The sequence below is a fragment of the Struthio camelus genome, chromosome 6 (genome assembly GCF_040807025.1).
Source record: "Struthio camelus isolate bStrCam1 chromosome 6, bStrCam1.hap1, whole genome shotgun sequence".
In the NCBI taxonomy this organism is placed as follows: Eukaryota; Metazoa; Chordata; class Aves; order Struthioniformes; family Struthionidae; genus Struthio; species Struthio camelus.
This window is the reverse complement of record NC_090947.1, coordinates 12,098,218-12,120,717: the sequence shown is the minus strand read 5'-3', so window position 1 is coordinate 12,120,717 and position 22,500 is coordinate 12,098,218. Positions and strand designations below refer to the sequence as shown.

Below are 22,500 nucleotides of genomic sequence, written 5' to 3'. Positions count from 1 at the left end.
TGCACACAGCTCCGCTGAAGCCCTTCACAGGCGTTTAAGTGGCAGCCAAGGCGCAACGCCGTTCCTGGCGGCCCGCGACAAGGGCAAGCGCCAGCTGCGTCACACCACCCCGGCGCAGGCTGCAGCCGCCATTTTGTGAGGGGAAGGTGTGAAGGAGGCTGCCAAAGCAGCGCCACTCCCCGGGGGAGCGAGGGAGGTGCGACGCGAGAAGGAGAGAAGAAAAGCAGTCCCCTATGTGACTCCCAGGACCCCGCTCACCGACAGCGACCCACGCAGCACCCAGGCCCCGCGGGGCCGGGCAGGGCAGCCGAGGCGCCCGCGGCGGGCACCGGCACCTCACGCCGCTTCGCCGAAACCGCCGTTCCTCGGCTAGGGGGGGGGCGGAACTACAACTCCCAGCATGCCCTGACACGCCCCGCCCCCCAGCCTGCTGCGCATGCGCCCGCGGGGTGCGTTGTCCCAGGTTCTGGACTGTCGCCTCCGGACATCCCGCCGCGGGGCGGCGCGCATGCGCGGGGCGGCAGCGCGAGGGGCGCGGGCGGTTTTGAAGCGGGGAAGGAGCGCCATGACGGCGGGCTGTGCCGCCCGCGGCCTCGCGGCGCCGTGAGGATACGGGCACGGGCACGGGCACGGGCACGGGCACGGGCACGGGCACGCGGGCGAGGCGCCGCTGCCGTGCGAGGGGTGCCTCAGGCAGCGCTGGTGCGGGCCCCGCAGGGCGGGAGCCGCAATGGCCAGGCCAACCGTCTCCCCCACGAGCGTCAAGGCGACGCCTCCCGAGGCCTTCGTCGTGCTGCGCCAGAGGATGAGGGTGGCGGAAGAGCAGACCAGCGCGCTGGTGCGAGAGCTGGAGGCGCTCGGCGTCAACGGGCAGAGGTGGGGGAGAGCAGGGGCAAAGCCCTTCTTTCCTGGAGGGATTCTGGCTTTCCTTACTTTTCCTCCTCTGGGCCTGCTTTGCACCCGTTTGCCGCGCTTTGGTCTTCTCTCCCTGAGGGAGCTGGTACTGACAGAGGCAGCAGGAATGAGCTGCAGTGACAGGGAATGGCAGGAAACCTTCCAGCCGTATGAAATGTGGTTTCTGATCTAGCCACATCTGTAAGGCATACATACAATGGGATATGTGCATAAATGTAGTAAGTCAGTCTTCTCTCCTTTTCAGCCTTGATCTTTTCCACTCAGAGACCTTGGAGACATCTGCTCGCTACCCAGCTATAAGTCCTATGCAGGCCCGGGTAGCATTTGTGGGAGAAAATACACTGTGGAAAAACTGTGAAACGCTGGTGAATCGAATGTGTCGGTTAGAGAGCGTTGTACAGACACTAAAGTTAAACATCTTCCGTCTACAGACAGAAAAAGAGCCGAATCCAAGGCATGCAGGTAATGAAATATTTTTTTTTTTTTTTACCTCTTCATTGTTGATTGTGCCTTCATACACTTCTTCTGTTGACGATGTTTTTTTTCCTTTTCTGTCTGGCAGCCCAGTTGGAGCAGCAGCTGAATGCAATGCAGGAAGAGCATTTGCAGGAAATGAAGATTGTACAGCAAGAGGCAGTGAAATTACGCCAGCAGCTAAGTGATATGAAAGAGGCTGAAGAAAAGGCAAAAGAAGAAGTTCAAAGACTGAGTGCTGCTCTGGAGATTAGAACTGCAACCAAGGTACAAAAGTCGGCATGTTGAGAGATTACGATCTTATTGTGTTTTTAGGTTTAACAGGTTTATCTGTAGTACTTTAAGTACTACTGTCTCAGATATAGTTAAATGAAAGATATGCTCCTTTGGAAACAAGCATTTACAAGCATTACTGCTTATCGCCGATTGTAAGAGAAAACTTATTTTGACAATGAAGTTCTCTGGTTCCACCATTAAAGAAATAATTGCACAACAACTCAAGAAGAGAAATAATTGAAATTTGTAATTCTCCCTTCTTCAGGATTAAAGTTCATCCTAGCTTTCATATGTGGAGTTCTCAATAACTTTTCCATTTTTCTAGGAACCTAAATTTCTCTGATATTTCAGTCTTACACCTCGACTATTATCGCTCTTAAAACAAAAACAAAGCTCAGTGCAACATGGCACAGTCTCCTCTACTGTGTTAAAGAATTGATTACTTCTTAGTGCTTGCACTGTTCTAGTCAGTGCTTCAGAACAGAGAACATCAGACTGGAAACAGAAGTCAAATTCTAGGTAAGTTTTAGCATGGGTGTTGCATTTTATAATACCTATTCCTTTTGAGATAGTTATGAACACAATAGGACAAGATACAAATATTTGTTCCCTTCAACATCTTTAGATGGATGTAGCAATTGCAGCTGAGGAACACAAAACTGAAAATGAACTGTAGACTGCAGGAGTACAAGACTGCTTGCACAAGAGCAAAAAACTTAGCAAGAGGCTGAATTTGCCAAGTGTTATTTAAAGCTTTGAAGAATATCCTTAAATAATAGTCCAGGTGCAAGTTTGGAATGTGCATAACCCAAAGGAGGCAGCCAGCTGTGCTTATAACTAAATATTCCAGGCAGAACATCATCCGTATATGATCTCAAAGTGTTTGTTCAATCTACTTAATTAGACCTGGATCAGGAGACTTTTTTTTTTCCTCCCCCCAGCTAACAGAGCAGCTGTCCCAGGAGATGGGCCTGCGGGAATCTTTGGAGGAATCCCAAGCAACCATGATGTGTCATGTACAGAACATGGAAACAACAGTAGAAGCAGAACGGAAGCAGGTTTGAGAAACTTTTTCACTCTTCTTTTATATCTTTTTTCCTGTTATCATCTGGGAAGAAAAGGAAGAGCTTGTATGTCCTGCCTAGAGAACAGTTAAAATATTTCACAAGTGCTCAAGTGTGATGCAACTTATATCTTAAAAAACAAACAAACAAACAAAAAAAAAACTCCTTAAACTGAATCATACAAACACCAGTTAGAAAAGATCATCTAGTCCAACTTCCTGCTTGAAGGAAGTATCATCAATAATAGATCAAGTCAGTGGTGGATTTCTCTAGCAGAGTCCAAGGACTGAGATTCCACAGGCTCTGTAGGCAATTTTTTCCAGTGCCACAGTATTGTTCCAGTTGAAAAGGTTTTTCCTAGTGCCCAACCTGAACCTCCCAAGCTTAAATTTGGGGCCATTGCCCCTTGTTATGTTATTGAGTTTATGGTATTGAGAAGAGTTTGATTTCATTATCTTTGGAGCTACCCTGCTGCAATTAGATCCTGCCTTAACCTCTTCTTCGCTAGACTAAACAACCTCAGTCTCTTCTCACAAGTCACTTTTTCTAGACCCCAACTATCTCCGTAGCCCTCTGTTGTCCCCTCTCCGTTTTCTTCATCTTGAACTGGGGGCCCTAAAACTGGGTATAGTGTTCCAGGTGCATCCTCACCAGCATCAAACGGAGGGGAAAAATAACTTCTGTAAAGTTGGCCACACTCCTGCTAACGTAGCCTGTTAGGTGGTTTGCCTTATTTGCGATGAGAGCACCTGCTGGCTCCTATTCTGCCTGGCACCCCAGGTCTTGCTGCTGCTCGCTCTGTCTGTTCCCAGGCTGTACTGATGCATGGGGTCATTGTACCCCTCGTGCAGAGGCTTACAAATCCCCCTACTGAACTTCACGAGGTTTCTGTTGGCCCATTGGTCAAGTATATCAAGGCCTTTCTGAAATAAAGCTCTGCTGTTCAGTGTGTCAGCCACTTATCCTTGGCAAGTGTGGTGAGGATGTGTGCTGTCTCTTCATAAATAAAGTAGGTTTAAAGTTCTGAAAATAACTGACAGAGTGAGGAAATATGAACAGTTTGCAGAGGGGTATGAAAACAGGAAGATTATGTATGTATCTGTGGTTTTATGGATATTAGTTTTAATAGTAAGATGAAAGATAATGCCTGTTTATCTTTGTATTTTTGTAGGTTGACTCACTCTTCTAGTAGCAGAAGAAATGAATCTTATCTAAAAGATACAAATAATACAGAGTTTAACATAATTTTGCTACCTTAATACTTTTGGTATCTCATGAGTAATCGCAAATGATGCTACATCTGCTTGTCTAATGTTAAATTCTCTTTATAACGAAGGTACTGATAAAACCTTCTGTTAGAAAACAAGATTTCTGAAAATATTCTCTAGAGTTCTTAAATGTCCTGGGATTAACGATGTTTTCTCCATTAACTGCCATAATGGCAAAGTTAGATTTTTGGCTTTCAGCTGCATTTGTGTTATGTAGCTATCTTGGGGGGGTGGGAGGGAGGGAAGAAATATGGCAGAAATACGTACTTCAAATAAATGTAAAAACAATCCTCCTCTCTGCATGCACACACACAAGCCACAGACAGCCACTCTATCACTTCTGAAATTGTAGCAACAATAACGATAGTGAGGATAAATAATAAAGCAAATAGCAAAGTATCAAAACTTGAATAGTTCATTTTCTTCCATATTTTTGATGACGATTTGTGTCCGTTTTAGAAATTTACAGCAAAGTTGTATTAGACGTTACTAAATTTTTCTCCCCTACATCCATTTCATCCTTTTCCTGTTCTTTTACAGCAGAAGTGGAAAAAAATTAGAGATGCATTACTGAATTTATGAGAAGCAAAGACTCAGTTTAATCCATCTGTCACTTTCTGATGGCTATACCTCACCCAAAGATATATTTATGATTAATTAGTGTAAAAACAAAACAAAAAAGTCCCTCCGAAAACAGAGCATGAGCGAGACTCGTAGAGTGGCCTTGCATGTTACATTGAACTTCATTCTTTTATAGCTTGATCTTTTCTGTAATGTTTAATAACACAAACTTGTTTGATTCCACCTATCCTGTAAAGGTGATGAAGAGAACATGCACAGTGCATAACATACAGAAAATTAATTATTTGCCACGAATTATTTTCTGCATAAAATTTACTTGGGGCAAGGTGAAAGGGAAGAGAAGCTCATCAGTCTGTTTTTTTCCAGTCAGATCAATGTTTCAGGCTGTAATTTGCTTAGGTTTGCTTCACTGCATTCTGCACCTTGAAGAATAATCTGTGATATACATTGAAGGTGCAGATATTGCAGCAGGACTGCCAGGAGTTGCGTAAAGATGTCCAGCTAGCCCGAGAGAGTCTGCAAGAGGAGGAGGAGAGAACCGCGCAGCTGGAGCAGCAGTGCACACAACTGAAAGCTGAGCTGGGTATGACAGTGGGTTCTTGTCATATCTTTGTAGCCCTGCTTTCACTGCTTCCAGCAGTAGGTGGAAGCAAGCACATCACTAGAATTACTGGGGTCCTCCAGACCTACGGTAGGTGTATCCGTTAACAGGAATGGAGTGCAGCTTGAGAGGTGCTGAAATTTTAAAGACTTCTCTTAGGTTGCCTGTGAAGTTTCTAAAGACTTCTTACTTAGAGGAAATTTGCCACAGTAATAGTTAGGTAACAAATACACAACAGTAATGTTAATAGATTTCATCAGCATAGATTGTTTTCAGAGGAGGCAAATCTAGCAAGCAACTATAACACACGATTCCTGAACTGATGTGGAAGTAGAGTGCTCATTGCTGTTGAGTCTTTTGAAGTGATTAAAAAAGCACGCTGTAGTAAACATCATATATAGGAACAAGTGTTTTGGATAAGCTTCTGGCTGATCTGATTTAGATTCTCAGTCTTTTGATGTGAAAGGAGCTGTTTATAAGGGAATTAAATGACATTTACCACACTTGGGGAAAAGCTGTGTTTGCAAAAATTGCAGGTAAACATTCCTACCTTCAAGTCTGTTGCTTATTCCCAAAGGATAATTCACAGTAACCCTGCCTTAAATCCTGGCATAATTATTCTTCCTGTGATCCTTCCCTCAGGACCTACTTCAGATTTCTAGTTCCTCCTGTTAGAGCACTGCTCCCGTTTCCCATATTTTATGTTTGTTTTTCTATGAACCACAAGTGCCCTGATATGCCAACAGTAATTAACCTGCAGTTAAATGGCATTCAGCATTTCTGAATAAGCCATAGCAAGAGGAGAGAATCTTGTCATGTTATGGCAGAGTTGGATGAACAGGAGAGATTCTTCGAGGGCAGAAAAATTCTTCAAAACAAATCCATGTGCAAGTGACAAGTTTAAATGAGACATAAAAACTCTTTAATTCTGTATGAAATAATCCTACTGATCAAGGATTTTTGCATTTGCTAATTGAAAGAACTTTTGACCAATCTTCATAGATGATACATTGGATGTTACAATATTTTAGCTAGACTTCCCTCCCCACCCTGAGTATGCTGAATTATCTCTCATTGTCTTCCACTTTTTCAGTATCTCATCCAGCAGAGCAGAATAAGGGCAGCTATTATAGACAGGTTGATTGAGAATACAGCAAAAATACTTCTACTTTTAGATCTGATGTTTTAAGCAGGGATCTGACTATTATAATTTGTCAGTGCACGAAAACTTGCAAAGTGAAATGTAGGCTATGGGTACAGTCAGGACAAATCAGTAGTTTCCACAGTAAAGAAACAGCTGAACAAGAAACTTCCACTCTTTGGGTTATCTAATTTGCCCAAGCAATCACAGAAGGGGTGCCTGTAGGAGACGGGCACCATTGCGTGCTTAACTGTAAAACTGAGGAAAAATAAGTTGCGCTTCATTTCCAGAGTAAGTGACAGCTGTACAGTAACTTTATGATGCCTGTACAGTTAAAGACATCAATAAAAGCATTAAAGAACAGCACATTTGTTGAAATCTTATCTGCTTGTGGCATATTTAATGTTTTAGCTTAGCTAAGTTATTGAATCAAAATGTCACCTTTTAAAATTACCAAACAGATAACAGTACGTCCTAATACTCTTTTCTGCTTTTAGACTCCAGGAACTGTATCATTTCCCAGCTTGGTGAAGAAGCAAGAGTAAGTTGTAAACAATTATTGGTGAGGAAAATGGCTATACAGATGTGAGAAACGGCAGCCTATTTGGGGTCTTTCAAATGTACCATATTTAAGAGGCAGAATTTTTATGTGGACAAATGCCACCGAGGGCGATAACCAGAAAACTTGTTTTGTTAGTTATTTTACCAATCTAAGGTTGCCCTACTTGTTTTTGGAAAAATTAACCCTTACACTCTATTGAAATATCAAAACAGTGTTCTGAATGCATTCTTTGGAAAGTCTAGAGCTGTCCACAAAACACTGTTGCAGTAACACAGTTATCACATAGAGAGGAGACAAATAGATGGATTAGTAAATTAATACTATAGAAAATCAGGACCTCATGCAGCTGGGCACTAAATGGGCAAAGAGGTGTGCTTTTACAGCCTTTGTAGGGACTGTGTACGCTGCCAGAAGTTGTCCTTGAAAGAATACGTTTCAGTGAAAATGAAGTAAAAGCTCAACTTAGATGTGCAGTCTTGCAATCTGGGAAAGGATTCCTTGAATTGGAAATTCTAGCGCTTCTGGCAAGGAGACCTTTTAGCTTCAAAAAGGTCAAGGTTAATTATAATGGAGGCAAATAAGTTTGAGCTGAGAAGAGATAGGAAGTTTCTCAAAACTTTCAAAGCAAAGTTGAAGTAGCTGCAAAACAAGCAATGGTACTAAGTACCAATAATAACCAAGTACTTTGGTTATTGCTTTCAAGGTATATTTTGGAAAGAGGCTTGTACTACAGGATCCATGTCTTTTGCTTGCAAGAGCACCGAGCCACGTGGCAGTAGCTTAAAGAAAATAGGTGGATGTGAGACAAAGACTTGACATGTGTGAAGTTCCTGGCTGAATGACGAGATATTTTACATTTTTCTCAGTGGAAGTTTTTTTTTTTTTTTTTTTTTTTGCCCCTTAGAACGCACAGCTGTCCTTTAACAGACAACAAAAAGAGAACCTGCAGCTTCAGTCTAAAATAATTGCCCTGCAAGAAACAGCAGAGAAAGTACAGGTAATGAGAACAGTTCCTCTTCGTGTGCTTTTAAAATGGAAGTAACATATAGCAAGCCAAGTGATTATAATGAAAAGCGATCACGCATTCACTGGGAAGCCTCAAATACAGCTCAGGAGACAAAATTCAGTGCCCTTAGGTAATATGGGCTAATTAACAACTTGAGCAAAGGAAATTCAGTCAGTAGCCTAGGTAACTGTTCATGATTTCCTCACCTTAAGGCTGGAAAGTTTTCTTCACAGTAGTTAATTTAAATCAGCTTTGTTACAGGTGTCTTATTCGACTGCCAGGATGTGAAGAACTACTGCTGCTCCTGCCTCTATGTATCCTTAAAAGTAGTGCCTCTGTATTCCTTTGCACCCTTAGATTCTACATCAACATTTCTATTCATGAGATAAATCTAGAGTAGCTGCTTAGCTAAAATCTCTTCTGCCTTTTGGGGCAAAAGGTTGACGTCGTTGACGTCAACATGGAGTTATCAGGGATTCTTTTCTCATTTTTGCCTTCATTTAGAAACATTACTTGTCCTTTATCTGGACTTCAGAATCAATAAGTGATTATTCTTGATTTGTAGTTTAAATTTTGCCTTTTTTTCCTCCATATCTTACCACAGAGTTGAACACGTTTTCTTTGGCCTGTGCTATGTTTGAGCAAAACAAGATCTGCAAGAGATTGTGGAAAATACTTGATGCCATGCTATGCTAAAAAGTCTGAAAATGCTTGTCATCTTCCTGCTTTCTCTATCTAACCAGGTCCTTAATGACCACTTAAGCCAGCAATGCTCAGACCTCAGCACCGCGCTTCAAAGTGTTGCCATGGAGAATGTTAAACTTATTTCAGATCATCAGGCCACCCTTAAGGTATGTAGCTGACTGTTAAATGGTCCAAGAAAGTTTTCTGCGACTTGGATATAAGATAGATGACAAGACAGCACCGATAACCTATGGGAACATATAAGTTCTAAAAAGCCTGAGTTCTAAGAAGTTCTAAAGCTGTAAGTTCTGAAACTTGCTAAGTTATCAGTTCTAGAAAGTTCTCTAAAAAGAAAAATAAGACTTTATGTGGTTCAAATACTATTATTTCAATACTGCAAATAAAAGCCTATGTTATGGAGGAGGAGGGGAAACTCTAGATGTGATACACACTTTGTAAAAATATCCTGTAAGAACCACTAAGAAAGAGACGAGTAAAAGTTAATGGGCATTGTGCTGACTGTAAATGAAGAAGCTAAGTGGAAGCCACAAAGACCTAACTGAGATTAAAAAAATATATCTATAGAAAGCTCTGTCTAGGTAAGGTAACTCTGCTTTTTGACACCCGATTCAAGAAGCAGCACGCAGAACTATAGGGAAACGACACAGAGCCTGATAATAAATTAACAGTTTTGTCAATTAAATACTCTTGTCTCTATTGTTTTGATGTTGGTGTTAATTGCCTGAGTAATTTTTCCCCTTTAGGCAGAACAAGAAAAGATGACTCGGCAGCTGCAGGAGCAAGACTCACTTCTGGATGCTGCCTGTGCTGACATTCTCGGGGAGCTGCAGAACGTGCAGCATGAGAGGGCTCAGCTTCAGAAAGAGCTGTGAGGAGTTTTCTCATCTGCAGCCTCTGTCTTCTCCATCCTTTCTTGTATGCCTGCCCCCTTGTATTCTGCTTTTCTAACACTTGTTACTTATTAACATAGAAAGTTTGGTATTTAATATGGAGGCCATCTTCTGTTCTCCATGTCCTGTATGGAGCTAGAGCTCCAGCTTGGCTATTTTGTGTCTGTCTTTAGGGAGGCCTTGCATACAGAGCATGGCAAATGCAGACAGAAAGCAAGCCTCAAAGAGGGAGCAGCCACCACCCAGAGAAAGCTTCTGCAGTGTACTGTTGCTAGACTGCAAAGTGAACTGGAAACAGCTTTGCAAGAGAGAGGATCTCTGCTAGCAGAAAAGGAAGATCTTAAACAGGAGGTACATAAAAGTTATTCTAAAGGTATATTCTTGAGGACAGCTTTAGGATCCACTTTGCTAAAATCCGTATTTTCATACCAGTTTTGTCTTTGGAAAGATGATTTGTTGTTATTGCTATGACAAAAAGTGACACACACACTCTTGTTTCCTACTGCTTCTGTATTTTGACCTGTAATGTCTCCCTTCTGGAGCATTAAAAGGGAAAGAGGACAGGACAGCTCTGCAGATATTATTTCTGAATTTCAGAGTTGACTTGTGACCTTCTGATCAATAGTTTTATAGATGTGTAGAACTCCTGTGAATCTAGAAGTTTTTCAGATGACTTTAAAAGTATTTAAAATTCCTGGTCGCAGATAAAGACAACACAGGAAAGGAGCAAACTGGAAGTAGGAAAAAAAAAAAAAAAAAAAAAGAGAACAAGGTATCTTGCAATATATGTGACTTTTTTAAACTCAGTATTCTCTCTTCCTAAAAGTTTTTGTTTCATTTTCCTTATTCTCTTCTAATTAAATTAGTTCTAAATAGTGTTATAATTATCATAGTCATAATATTCACTTTGCTGTTTGCTACTTTTATACATATATATATATATATATATATAATTTATGTCCTTTGGGACAGGAACCCTACTGCTTACCTACACAAGGCCCTGTTTGTATTAATAAGTTTGTCTTGCTATTATGGCAAGCTTGATAAATAATTTTCAGCTGCTTTCAGCTGTTTTACCTGTGTAGCTCCCTTGCATAGCCTGGAAAATGAAGGATGGCATTTGTGGTATAAATGAAGGACTCCTTAGCATGGTAACTTAAGTCAACATGACTGATTGATTGATTGATTTGTGGAGTTTCTTTTCCCATTGAGGAAAGGCTCTCTGAAAGAGTAGAGGCCGTAGCTAGTCCATATGTAGTACTGCAGTTTTGTCTAGTGACTCTGGAAATGTTGAAGTGGTATGATGAGAGTTGTATTTTTCTGTTTATAGCTAGAAATGGCTTCAATGAAATCCTCTTTGCAGACACTAGTAGAAGAAAACAAGAGGCTATTGGATCGCTTGGCTGCACTGGAACACCAGCAGGTAAGCTGCTTTCTAATAAAAATAACCTAACTAGTAAGTATCTGTACCAAGTACAGAACCTTAGAAGAGTTGCCTAGTTTTTAATTTTTTGGTATTCCTTAACTCCTGTCACTCTAAATTATTTTATTTTGCTTTTGTCAATGCTTTCTCATTCTTCTCTTAGTTCTTTTTGCTACCATGTTCCTCTTGTCAAAGATTTATCTTTCATCTCTCCATTTCTGTTGTCTGTGCTTCTAAAACAGTGGCCATCCAATGGCTGTCCATTGGTACTAATTTGAATGGTTCTTCCTAGAGACTAAGTCAGCCTGGGAGTATTTTACCTTTTCCGGTTTTTTTGGTCTTGCATACCCTGCCCTTTTAGTGTTTCACTTAACTGAGATTTTCCACCTGAAGCAAAAAAATCAGAACTTATGGAAGGTGCTATAACATAGCAGGGGGAAGCTTCAGGGAGAAACAGAGCACTGAACTCCTTTTTTGTTGCTTTTTGCCTTACTTTCCTAGGAAATAGTGACTTCTGCTCTTGTTTCCTCAGCATGCCCAGCAGCAGGTGCAGCAGGTGCAAGCAGAGCTGACTAACAGCAAGAATAGACTGGCCTATGACAAAGGAAAACTTCAGGTACCTCACAGCATCTTGTTTATAAGATTAAGGGGAGAACTCCTCTTTTATGTTCATCTAATATAAGATTGTTTAACCTTAGCTCTTCACTATTTAATTTGGAGGGAAGTTCTTGTTTATTTGTGCGTTGTTAAACACATACATTAACACATACATACAGTTTTATATCAAAATCATGTTTGATCCTGCCCATACTGCTTACTATGTTTGGGTGACAGATCAGGCCATGATGCTACTGACATAACATCGCTAAAATTTCTGAGAAGTTGTTTAATGGCTAAGAAGGACCACGAGAGATTAAAACAAACACATGAGTGGAAACTTGGTTGAAAGAATGGAAACATGGAAAGCTTTATAGAAGACAGGAATTGATAAGGAGGGAGGCAAGTCATGGTGGTAAGCATAACTAGAAAGCGTATGTAAGCTTTCTTAAGCGTAAGTTAGCTGGACAGTAGATGAAGTGCTAAAAGTGAAGCTTTCACTTCGATGTGATGTATGTCATAGAATTTGGGGCAGTGATGCAAAGATTTCTGAGGTTCTTTCAAAAAGCAGCATAGAGGGTATAGTGGTTATTAAAAAAGTGAGAAAGCTACGTGTTTATGTAATGTCTCTATATCTGATGGTAGGTGACTAATTCTAATGTACAATCATTTCTATGCAAGGATAAGTTAGAAATGGTTCTCTTGCTGCTCCTGCTATTAGGGGACTTGACAAAAATAGAACATTTGCTCTGGTCAAAGATAAACTGTTGCATCCCTCTGCTTCCGCGTACCAGTCAAGCTAACGTTTTTCCACTTCTTCATTGAAAGAAGTCTGCTGTTCTGCTGCATCCATCTTTGCTTTCCTTAAGACCAAAGCGCTGCAGCTGGAGGAAGAGCAGCAGTCTCTTACAGATGCACATTTAGATAATAGCCAGCTTCACAAGTGCGCAATGCAGTGCTAGAGACCAAATATACTCAGGTACAACAGGACTTTGTGGACTTCCTACTCTCAGGATTAGGTTCAGACTATAATTAATGTTTAAATAGTCATCAGATTTAGCTCACTTTCTTGAAGAACAAAGCACATATTTAATATTAGCTGTAGCATCCTAGTTTACAGGTGAATAAAGAATTTGATTCCAGCATGACATGAGAAGGATGGAAGCTCAACTAAAACAGGTATCAGACCTGTTTTCATGCAAGTTAACTGCATGTATTCAGGCTGGAAAACAGAGTTTTTGAGATAAGGATAGTCCTCATGATTTACTGTTAGTTCCCAGTAAGAACAAACAGTCACATATAATATTTTTAGCTCAACTAGCTATATTGCTTGGAGGCAGATAGTTATTCTAATTCAGTCAGTTCACTCAGTCCTAATGGATAGGAGCGCACACAGGAGTTGTATTATCCCGGGCAGTGAAACCAAGCTTGTAGGTTTTATATGGTGAAACGGACTCTGCTCTGTCATGAAGTTGCTTTGGTATCCGAGAAGGAGCGGAAGTTTGTGAAGAGCATATACTATTGAGAGTTTATTCTTGCTTGTGAATGGAAGTCTTGGTACAGTTGCTTGAATTTACAGTTTAGAATAGCAGTCTTGTAATATACTTGCTGAGTTGGAGAATTTCTAAAAAGGCTGAATCTGCGTGCTGTGCTGTAGAAATTAGATAGAGAACGTAACTGGGTTTAGGGCACTTGTCCGGAAAACAGGAGGTCCCGTTTCTGCCATCTGTTTCCAATAAGCAAAATTAAAGTTTCTCTTGTACCTTAATTCTCCATCATAGAGGCTGACCCATTAGATAATCAAAGGAAAATGAGTATTGCATTGACAGCTAGAGTCCATGACCTGAGAGCGTTCAGTTTGGGGAAAGTTATAGTACTATGCAGTACTCAGTACCACTACTCCGCAGATGTAAAGAGCAGCTAGAGAAAGTTCTTGCAGCGGAAACAAGAGTGGCACACAGAACCCGGGGGCTGTGCTGGTGCCACAGAGCTGTGATGCCAGCTGACATCACAGTGAGGGCATTGCAGACTTCTAATGGAAGAGCTGGTCAGCATAGTGTCTCACTGTTAAGGAATACAGAGAGAAATTGCGCTGCTGTGGAGAATATCATGGAAGAGAGCCTAAAACCATACGTTGTAAAGGATCTCTTAAGATGTTTTACTTGGGGCAAGAGATCTTAATGTAATGCAGACTTAGGAATAAGACGTAGCATCTGCTATTGTGGCTTTTACTTCTGCTCTGGTTAATAGATATTTTGGAATGTATTTTGTTAATTTCTCTCTTTTTTGTACTCACATCTTCACTGTTTCCAAGGACAGACTAGTTTTGTAGTGGGAATGGCACCAAAAAGAAAAAAATCCCCAGCAAGGCCCTGGCAGCAGAAGTCTGCTGATCATAATACTAGGTTAGCTGCAGGTTCACAAGAAGAAACTGTGAAATTTGATTTACGTGCTTGTGCTCTCCGCTCTCCTTTACAACGGGTTCATTTTGAACCAGATGAACATTCAAGAAAGTCTGCTTCTGAACGTGGAGATTATCCTAGGGTCAGCCTGAGGATTCTGTTAAACGCTATTAAGAACATGGAAGAAAGGCTGGAGAATAAAATAGACATTCTGACTCCAAGATTGTTGAAAACTGTATGGTCTGCTGGCCTTAACAAAGGAGACTTCAATGTGGTGAGTGAAGAACATGCAGTGCAAGTTAGAAAGATGGTTCATTTCAATTACATAGTTCAATTAAATTGCTGACAGTGAAGAAACAGCTGAAAATTAACAAGGATCAAAACCTTTTGAGTATTTCTTGTATGAAAGAGATGCAGATGAAAAGTTGTGCTGACAACTGTTTTTTGACTAAAAATTCAACTTTATGCATCTGTGGTGCTTCCTGAAGCCTGGGTGCCAAGAGTTCATAAACACTTGAAGTTATTAACAAAACTCAGGTCGGGCTTAAAATAGGGGTAGGATAAAGACTGTGTACTTGGAGGAAACGATTTCTGTGTTCAGAACCATCACATACTCTTGGCACTGCTGCAAGCATGCAGGTTAATTACTTTTAAAAGAATCCTGTGATCAAACTAATAGATAACTGATTTGCCTGCTCCTTTGCCTGGTTTCTTGTACTTCAGATGGCAAACTTGCAGCACCAGCTGGAGGCAGCAAAGAATGACAACAGTAAGGTGACAGCCATGCTGGAGCAAGTGTTAGCTTCTCATAGCAAGATGCAGGCAGCTCTGGAGGTGGTACAAACAGAGCTGGGACACAAGGACACCGAAATCAGCAGTCTCAGAAAAGACAGGTAAGTAAAGCTGATAATTCTTTCTGTGGTATAATTAGTGTGATGAAGACAGGCAGATACAGTTGAGAAGTGGCATCTCTTCCACAGCGCTGTCCAGTAAACTCTTTAGGACAAGGTTGTTTGAAAAATTCCTATATCCTTTCCTGCAACATTGAAACATATTTAGTACCAGTGAACCAAGCGTACCAAATGCTCATGGCTAGCTCTGCGAAAAACTGTGCTTGTAACTATTCTGCTTGGTCAGGTCTCATGCATCTTGCGGGAAGCAGGTGAGAATAAACTTAATTTTAATGCCAGTGACAGGCAAAACTTAACATGGTGAAAGCAGAGAACCTAACTGAGATTGCCACCACGTCAGAGGAGAGGTGCACAGAGACGATACATTGTTTGTTTGCCCTATTTCCATTTTCAGGAGCCAGAGTCAACAGAAAATACAGAGGTTAGAAACAGAATTGGAACATTGCCAAGCCAGAGCGGTTGCCATGGGAAGCCAGCACAGCAGCCAGGTAGAGGCCATGATTTGCCATAGAAATAGGCAGGACTGCGTCTTCAGGGTTGAGTCAATTGCCCTCCCCCCACTTTTTGGGGGGGAAGGGGGGGGAAACAGTGTGGTGTGATACATTCACGTGAATGGAGGCAAAATATTCTATCAGCTTTAGGCTGCGGAGCAGGAAAACCATTTTCCAGGTTTTGAAGGAAGTAATTAAAGATCAAGATAAAGAACAAGTACAAATCTTTCTAAAGTAAGACTCCTTGGCACAGATAAAGGTTTTACTGTCTGCAGCTGGATAGGGACAGAGATTTCTGAAATGTATGTAGCTTTAAAAATTAAAAAAAAAAAAAAAAAAAGAGAGAGAAAGAGAGAGGGGGGGAAAAGGAGGGTGGGGGAAAGGGCCAGAGAGTTGCTTTCTTCCTCCCTCCTTTAAAATACATAGTTTAAAAATCAATGTCTCACAACCTAAACACACTCACTATTGGCAAGGGGCATTTTTTCCAAGACAGTCATGTTTTTCATTCTGATCCTCCTGACTAAGCCAGTCTGTGGATTGGCTTTGTAGGGAATCACATCTAGATGCCTGTGCTTGAAAGGATGTTTGTCATCAGGCAGTGGGTGAACAGACTCATACTCCCAGTAAGCTGACACCAACTGGGAAGGGAACAATGTTCCTGTTTATGCTTTTTCGTTTGAGTAAGCCTAAATCTGATCTCTTGTTACTGCCCAGGTGGAACCACTTTGTAAAGCACTAGAAGTTACTAGAACAGACAACAAGAAACTTGCTCTTCGTTTGGAACAAGCTCTGCAGGCCAACAATACCTTGCAGAACAAGCTGATTCAGAGTCAGTATGACCTGAAAAGCAAAGAAGCTGAGCATCAACAGCTGGTAGTCTGCAGGTAAGAACAGATCCAAGATATTAAAGCTGAGGAGAAACATAACTTTTCACTAACATCAGAGCTTTATGCCTTTTGTCATCTATCAGTATCAGCACTGACCACATGCTGAACCAGCAGCATGGTAAAGATAGACTTACGCAGAGCTACATGAATGAGCTGATTTGCCCATTCGTATAATGGCTTCTTCAGCCTCCTCTGCCTTCCTCCTCTGAGGAACTGCTTGCCTAGGGTCATTATAGCACTTTTTCAGCAGACATAGCAGGTATCACTTGCACTTTGAAGTGACCTACAAGCGACCCACACAGAGGACAGCTGTTTAAATCCTCCACCCCAAACTAAACCCCAATAAATAAGATTTAAAAGTAGTTAACAGTAAGTGTTGGTGCACTGTGAATCACCTCAATATCCTTGGTCTAAAGAGGCTTGGCCACCTACTTCTCTGAAGGAAAGTAAGTAGACCTAAAGTTCAAAAAAAAAAAAAACCCATCTTTTTTTCCTTGTACAGTTGTTTGGAACCTCCTTGCAAACAGAGCAGAGATGAAGTATATATACATTTACAAAATCAAATCCTTAAGCATTAGTGTTGCTAAGAGTATACCCAAGACAAAAGAAATATTTATAATGGAATTTTCTGTTCAAAAAATAAAGCATATTAAATGTATATGTGAATGACCAATTTTGCTTCTTCCCTTAAAAGGAAACAGCTAATGGAAGAAGCCCAGACTGAGGAAAAGATGTATGCCGAACGCTTAGAGGCTTTGAAGAAGCAGTTTCACATTGAGCAACAGGCTTCTAGAAAAGCTGCCCAGCGGGAATCTGCTGAGGTGAAAAAAGGATAGAATTAAAAGATTTCAGTGAGTGGTTTCCAGAGAAAGAGCTCCGCTTTACAATGTCAAGTTTTCAAACTGCAAAAAAGCAATTCATGACAAATAGTTGTCTCTTTTCCCATCATCATGGAGTTGTCCATCACCTGTTTGCACCAAATAGAATTTTGTTTTGTGGTAGACAGGTTTTGGTGACTGTACATTGCAAGTACCACTGTATACCCCATCATACATAAGACTTAGGCATTGATATCAGTCATTCCAATGAATTCAAAAGGAAAATCTGACATTATATGGAAACCTCCAGGGAGGAAATACTGTTGTGAAAGGGCAGAAATAGTCTTTGCTTTTTGGGGGCTGGAGCATAAAGCTCAGCTTGACCTTAACATTACTCAGACCCAGCATTCACCTTTCATTCCTTTATTACAAAGATATTTTAAAAAATTGGATCACCAGGTGCTATAGCATACTCCAGACACAGGGAATCGTTGGGGCATTCTCCCTATTAATGGTTGTAGGAAATGAACTGATCTTCACAATTGATGTGAACTCACTTTTTCTCTGTCCCCTAGCTCAAAAAGGCCCTTGAAGAAGCATCCTCCAAACTGGGTGAAGTTTCACGTGCTAACAGGGAGCTACGGCAGAGAGTAACAGAGCTGGAGAAGTCTTTGGCTAGCTACAAGGAAAAGCTGAAAAGCCAGAGAGCTCAAGTCAGACATTGCCTGGCCTCTAAAGCTAGCAACGCTCAGAACACAGAGAGGATAAAGGTGCGTGCATGTTTTTCAGTGGAGACAGACATCCTACCTGAGAACTCCTTTTCCTCCTACTAAGTAGGACTACTGTTGTCCCTTTGTAGCAGAGCTAGGCTGGACAATAAACAAAACTAACTCTGAACTCAGATGCCTAACAGAAGACCAATAGCAGCTATAGCTGCTATTGCATGGCCTTTCCTGCGTTTTCTTCCTACATTAAATAGGATGCCAGAGTCCCATCTCCTCCCTGTATTTTCCTATTAGCCTTTTGTCCACTTAAGCAGACTGTATCCACAAAATGATAAAGCAGTGATCGGTGCCAAAGGTTACTTTGTGCAGCGGTTAGTCCCTTTCCATCCTTCATACCGATGGACCATATGGTAGCACTGGTACCCGATCCCAAATGGGAATCCAGGGTCCTTTGCAACTCTGCTGCCTGCTTGTTCCCTTTTCCCCACTGGGGCCTGGCTTCTCCTAACTTCAGTCTTGCAGGATAGGAAATAAGGAGACAGTGGGCGAACGCTGCCTGTTACATGGCACCTATTACTGCAGAGGAGCCTGAGAAATTCCTGAAGTTTTGTTTTTCTTTCAAAATTTTCCAGGAGATTGAATCTGAATTGAGGGAAATGGAAGCAATAAAAGAGCAGTATCAGAAGAAGAATTATGAACAGGTGTGTTCTCTTGACTAGCTTCCTAAAAAGGCTGATCTGATGAAAACAGGTTGTTGAAATTTCATTCTTGTGTTGTTACCAGTCACAGAATATCCAGAAATTTGTGAAAGAGTTAACAAGTTTGCAGACTGAGATGCAAGAGTTGTTGAAAAACCAACATGAAGTACAAACACAGAACAGGCAGCTAGAGACCCAGCTGGAAGTGGAGAGAAGGCAAGGGCAGCAGCTGGAAAACAAGTGTCAGGTAAGATGATCACACTATGAAAGCGTGGTGAGAAACCAGTGGAACCATTTTATACAACATCTGTAGGGTTCTAGAAGGGATGGTACAAAGACTTCATGAATCTCATGTCAAAAGATACTCCTACAAATCTTACTGTATCTGCCCCAGAAAGCCCAAGGAGCAACTTATCTTGCGTTCAGTATGGATTAACACTATATATCTGACATATGAAAAATTACTTCTACAGTCTTTGTCAATAAAACTCTTAAGCATTTTACAGTTAAAAATGGAAGAGTCATTCTGTTAATATTGCCAATTTTTGTCTTTGTGCCATGAAAAAAAAAATTGAGAAATGACTATTCTTTTTCTGCCTAGAGATTGGAAGAAACAGTCAAACAGCTGAAGAAGTGTAAAGAAGAAACAGAACAGAAACTGAAGGAAGCCAGGATAGAATCAGAACAGGTGAGACTATTTAGCCTGAGAATTATAATTCATTGGCAGTAACAAAATACCATTTCAAGGTATGCATTGTGTGAACCTTTGAATCTCATTCTCTGGTGAAGAGTGAGGTGCATCCTTGATCTTTTCAGCTCAAAAGTAACAAACTGGTTTTTAGCATTCTTCATTTTTTTCAGTTAAATTTCAATCTCTTGCATGAGATATTTTAACTTATTGGAGTTTGTAAGAAAGCTTTTCTCCCCACAGCTTACTGTTTTTGTCAGGATCAATAGATTTCTATCTTAACAGAAAAAAAAAAAAAAAAACACACACCCCACTTAGTTGTGGCCAAGTAATTTCCCCCCAAACCGCTATTACATTGCTCTTTATTCGACATCGATCCAAACCACATTTCCCACCCCCCCTGCCCCGAGAGGTCACATTTGTCCATGCTGCACCTCATCCTTGCACTATTGTACAGTAATATCCAAATAAACGTAATTGACATGTATCACTATAGTAGTCTGGTATGAGAATCTACTTTTTGAGATATTTTTAATAGGGTGTTAACCAGCATAAAGTAAAGAAATAAATAACAGAGGTGCCCCAGCTTGAGGTCTTACATTGCTACTTATCCGTTCAAGTACTTGATCATTTATTAGAAAAAGACCTTAATAGCAAGAAAGTAACATATACGTATTTCTACAGCATGTCAGTCTTCAAGCAAAGTTATTAGTCTTCCCACATCTTTCTTAGGAGTTTGTGGTATTCAGCCTCCATTTTTCCCTCTACTCCCCAATGCCTCTGTGTTTTGGGCTGTGTCGAGAGAGAACTCTGTGGACTACTGCCAATAATATTTTCATAAGAAACAATTTTGTAGCATGTGCCCAGCTGTTACCACCTCTCCACAGCAATGCAGAGGGAGAGAACTCTTGAGTTCCTGCCCCCACGTACAGGAGAGAATTCGAGGAGACTTTGGCGTACTCTTTTTTTTTTCCCCCTTCCAGCACAGGGCCCAAAAGCTGGAACTCGGCCCACATTAACCACTTGCTCTGCAGCTCTAATTACCACTGCCTTCCCTAGATCACAGTTAACCTGGAGGAAGCTCACCGCTGGTTCAAGTCTAAGTTTGACAGCCTGCAGCCAGAACTTATAAAAAACCACCAGGCAAAGGACACGGAAGAGAGTGGCTCTAGAAGGGAGGTAAAGAAAGCAAGCACATCCTCTTTAAAAGGGGAGAAAAACAAATAAGCTGGGGCAAGCACTGGGAAGTCAGGAATTCAGCTTGTTAAACTTCTTTCACAACTCCTTACACAGTGGGAAAGAGGGACCCCTGTTCCTTTTTCAGTTTAATTTGTTTTCTCATCTTTTGCCAAGGTACTTATTTAACCAGCAAAGAACACTATGGGTACAAGATAGCTTCAAGGGACTGTTTCTATACTTAGCTAAGTTCTATTGCACATTTCATGTTTTGCTGAAAGTCATAACCCAAATACTGGTATGAAAGCTAATAGCTGGCCTGTTTTCTTCCCTGCATTCACCTCCTCTGTTTCAGTGTTTATCCTCCCCCTCCTCCAAACTCTTACAGGTATTCTTTTAAAAGCTATGCTTACCTTGTTTGCGTAGATTCCACAGCCTTTCCCATAACTGGCAGTTCTCACGTAGCTTTCTGATCAGCCTTTCAGAGAGAGATGTATATATTAAGCTGCTAAAACTTTAATCTCTTCTTTGATAGTCACAAAGATTCTCCAAGCAGTAGATCAACTCCATGAAATACTGTATCTTTTCACAGGAGAAAAAGCAACCAGAGCTCCCTGCCCAACCCTTCCTGGGTGGCCAGGCAAGGACCCAGCCCCTCCAGCTCACCGCCAGGAAGGCCCGGGTGACCTGGGCAGGAAGTGAGCTCACCTGACAGGTGATTCCTGGCCCAGGGCTACCTGGGGGTGCCACAGCAGCAGCAGCAGCAGCAGCACAGGGAGAGCATCACCTACTGCCAGAGACTCCCTGCTAGCACCCAGGTGTTGGGAGTGTCCTCAGCCACAGGGAGCTGCATGCTGATGGAGAAGACTTTTTAACGGGGTATGAAACAGGGGCCTTACTCAAACTGTGATAGATCTCTATCACTAAGAAGACCTTGCAAATAAAAGGTGTAGTGACCAGCTGGCTGACAGGACACTGTGTGTAGGGGACCTAGCAATGCTGATTTATATTGTGTGCTCTGATTTGAATTAATTCTTCCCTCTCACCTGTCCGACATTGCAGGGATCTCTGTGTGTGTGAGATAAGCTTTCTAATAGGATTGTCTTTTGCAACTAGCATACTTTGTATCATGAAGCTGATATTAACAAAGCCACTATTTATAGCAAAGAAATTATTCTTCTGTATGTATCATTCCTATAGACTATACGCTGCTGACTGCTAAGTCTTTGTGTTCATCACTTTTCTTTTAGCAGCTTTAGAATGAGCCTTGGCAGGTGCTATCAAAACAGATCTCGGACTGGTTTGCAGAGGATTCAGGTGAATTACTGAAGGCAGAGTCATACGCCTGTGGCTGGATGCTGACGTGATCAGGACAGGGAAGACCTGGCAGGACTGGCTGCTTCTAATGATAGCTGATGTCTGGGTCATGAGAAAACACAGGCCTCAGGCTAATTTTAGGAGCATATAAGGAATTCATTAGGTTTGTGACACTGTACCACACATCCTGTTATCTACATAAGACTCATAAGAATTAGTGGAATTTATTCAGTTTATCCCACTGTGGAATATAACTCTGGGGAAGGCGTCATTGCAGCAGATGGCTTAGGTCATAGTAAGTTGAAGGTGATGATTGATTATAACACAAACAGTTTTCATTCTTGTTCTACTACCAATCAGCTCAGCGTCTTCATGGCTTGCTTTTCCTTCTGGAGCTTCCAAAACAACTTTGCTTCAGTACAGGTGTTGCTGCATTGCATTCTGGTTTGTTTTACAGTGCTATTTGCCGACTCCTCTGTGAGCCATGATACCATTTATTGCTGGGGAAACTATATATGTTGTTTAGAATGTTTGTGTAGTGGGGAGGGAAGGCTCGCTTAGCTCTGGAGCCTGAAACGCACTGAATTAAGTCATTCCAGTCCTCCAGAAATGTGGTCCTAAACTGTATGACAGTAGTCTGGACTAACTTTTAGAGACGTGACCCTCTCCTTCTTGAAGGAAACGGACATGCTAATGAACAAGGGCCTACTAAACAGACTTAAGGCTAACACACATCTTTCATTTACCTGCTCATCATTGAATTGTTGTTGCTGCTTAAAAAACAGGCTGATGTAATGTGACTGTAGGTTAGTCCTAGTGGAGCCAGCTCCTTCAGAGATAAACCGGCCTGTGTGCAGCAACTGCTCCTTAAATCTGATTTGGC

General features: G+C 41.5%; 3 protein-coding genes across 7 annotated transcripts in view; 1 reads left to right on the top strand and 2 right to left on the bottom strand.

Moving 5' to 3' along the window:
* The window catches only part of HECW2 (HECT, C2 and WW domain containing E3 ubiquitin protein ligase 2), a 222,182-nt gene extending 201,404 nt beyond the window's left edge, over window positions 1-20,778 (bottom strand). The window contains exon 1 of one of the 2 annotated variants that reach the window (XM_068948246.1): window positions 20,714-20,778. The gene's annotated coding sequence lies outside the window, so the exon portion shown is untranslated. Of the gene's footprint in view, window positions 1-258; window positions 372-20,713 lie in introns of those variants that run through there. The other variant, XM_068948245.1, reaches the window with a different exon arrangement.
* CCDC150 (coiled-coil domain containing 150) lies at window positions 499-21,520 on the top strand. Of its 4 annotated transcripts, none has more exons than XM_068948260.1 (22): window positions 499-876; window positions 1,160-1,377; window positions 1,478-1,656; window positions 2,607-2,723; window positions 5,033-5,162; window positions 6,819-6,862; window positions 7,788-7,880; window positions 8,633-8,740; window positions 9,338-9,462; window positions 9,658-9,835; window positions 10,848-10,907; window positions 11,440-11,523; window positions 14,630-14,799; window positions 15,212-15,305; window positions 16,023-16,192; window positions 16,890-17,016; window positions 17,589-17,783; window positions 18,371-18,439; window positions 18,522-18,683; window positions 19,038-19,124; window positions 20,184-20,303; window positions 20,893-21,520. In XM_068948260.1, exons 1-22 carry the CDS (start codon window positions 731-733, stop codon window positions 21,010-21,012), a joined length of 2,796 nt encoding a protein of 931 aa, XP_068804361.1. In that variant the 5' UTR covers window positions 499-730; the 3' UTR covers window positions 21,013-21,520. The 4 variants fall into 4 exon arrangements, with proteins under 4 accessions (XP_068804361.1, XP_068804360.1, XP_068804363.1 ...); XM_068948259.1 differs by having other exon boundaries at window positions 10,815-10,907; XM_068948262.1 differs by having other exon boundaries at window positions 520-603.
* Window positions 20,724-22,500, bottom strand: part of GTF3C3 (general transcription factor IIIC subunit 3) — a 28,319-nt gene continuing 26,542 nt past the window's right edge. Inside the window, exon 19 of the mRNA XM_068948265.1 lies at window positions 20,724-20,778. Within this exon, the coding sequence (XP_068804366.1) occupies window positions 20,758-20,778 (21 nt within the window). The 3' untranslated portion in view covers window positions 20,724-20,757. The remainder of the gene's footprint in view (window positions 20,779-22,500) is intronic.

Bases quoted from the DNA above. Each gene is read 5' to 3' on its own strand.
- CCDC150 (XM_068948259.1), top strand. From the start codon at position 731: ATGGCCAGGCCAACCGTCTCCCCCACGAGCGTCAAGGCGACGCCTCCC. The intron at 8,741-9,337 runs GTATGTAGCTGA...TTTCCCCTTTAG, and splicing joins ATCATCAGGCCACCCTTAAG to GCAGAACAAGAAAAGATGAC. The intron at 9,463-9,657 runs GTGAGGAGTTTT...GTCTGTCTTTAG, and splicing joins GCTCAGCTTCAGAAAGAGCT to GGAGGCCTTGCATACAGAGC.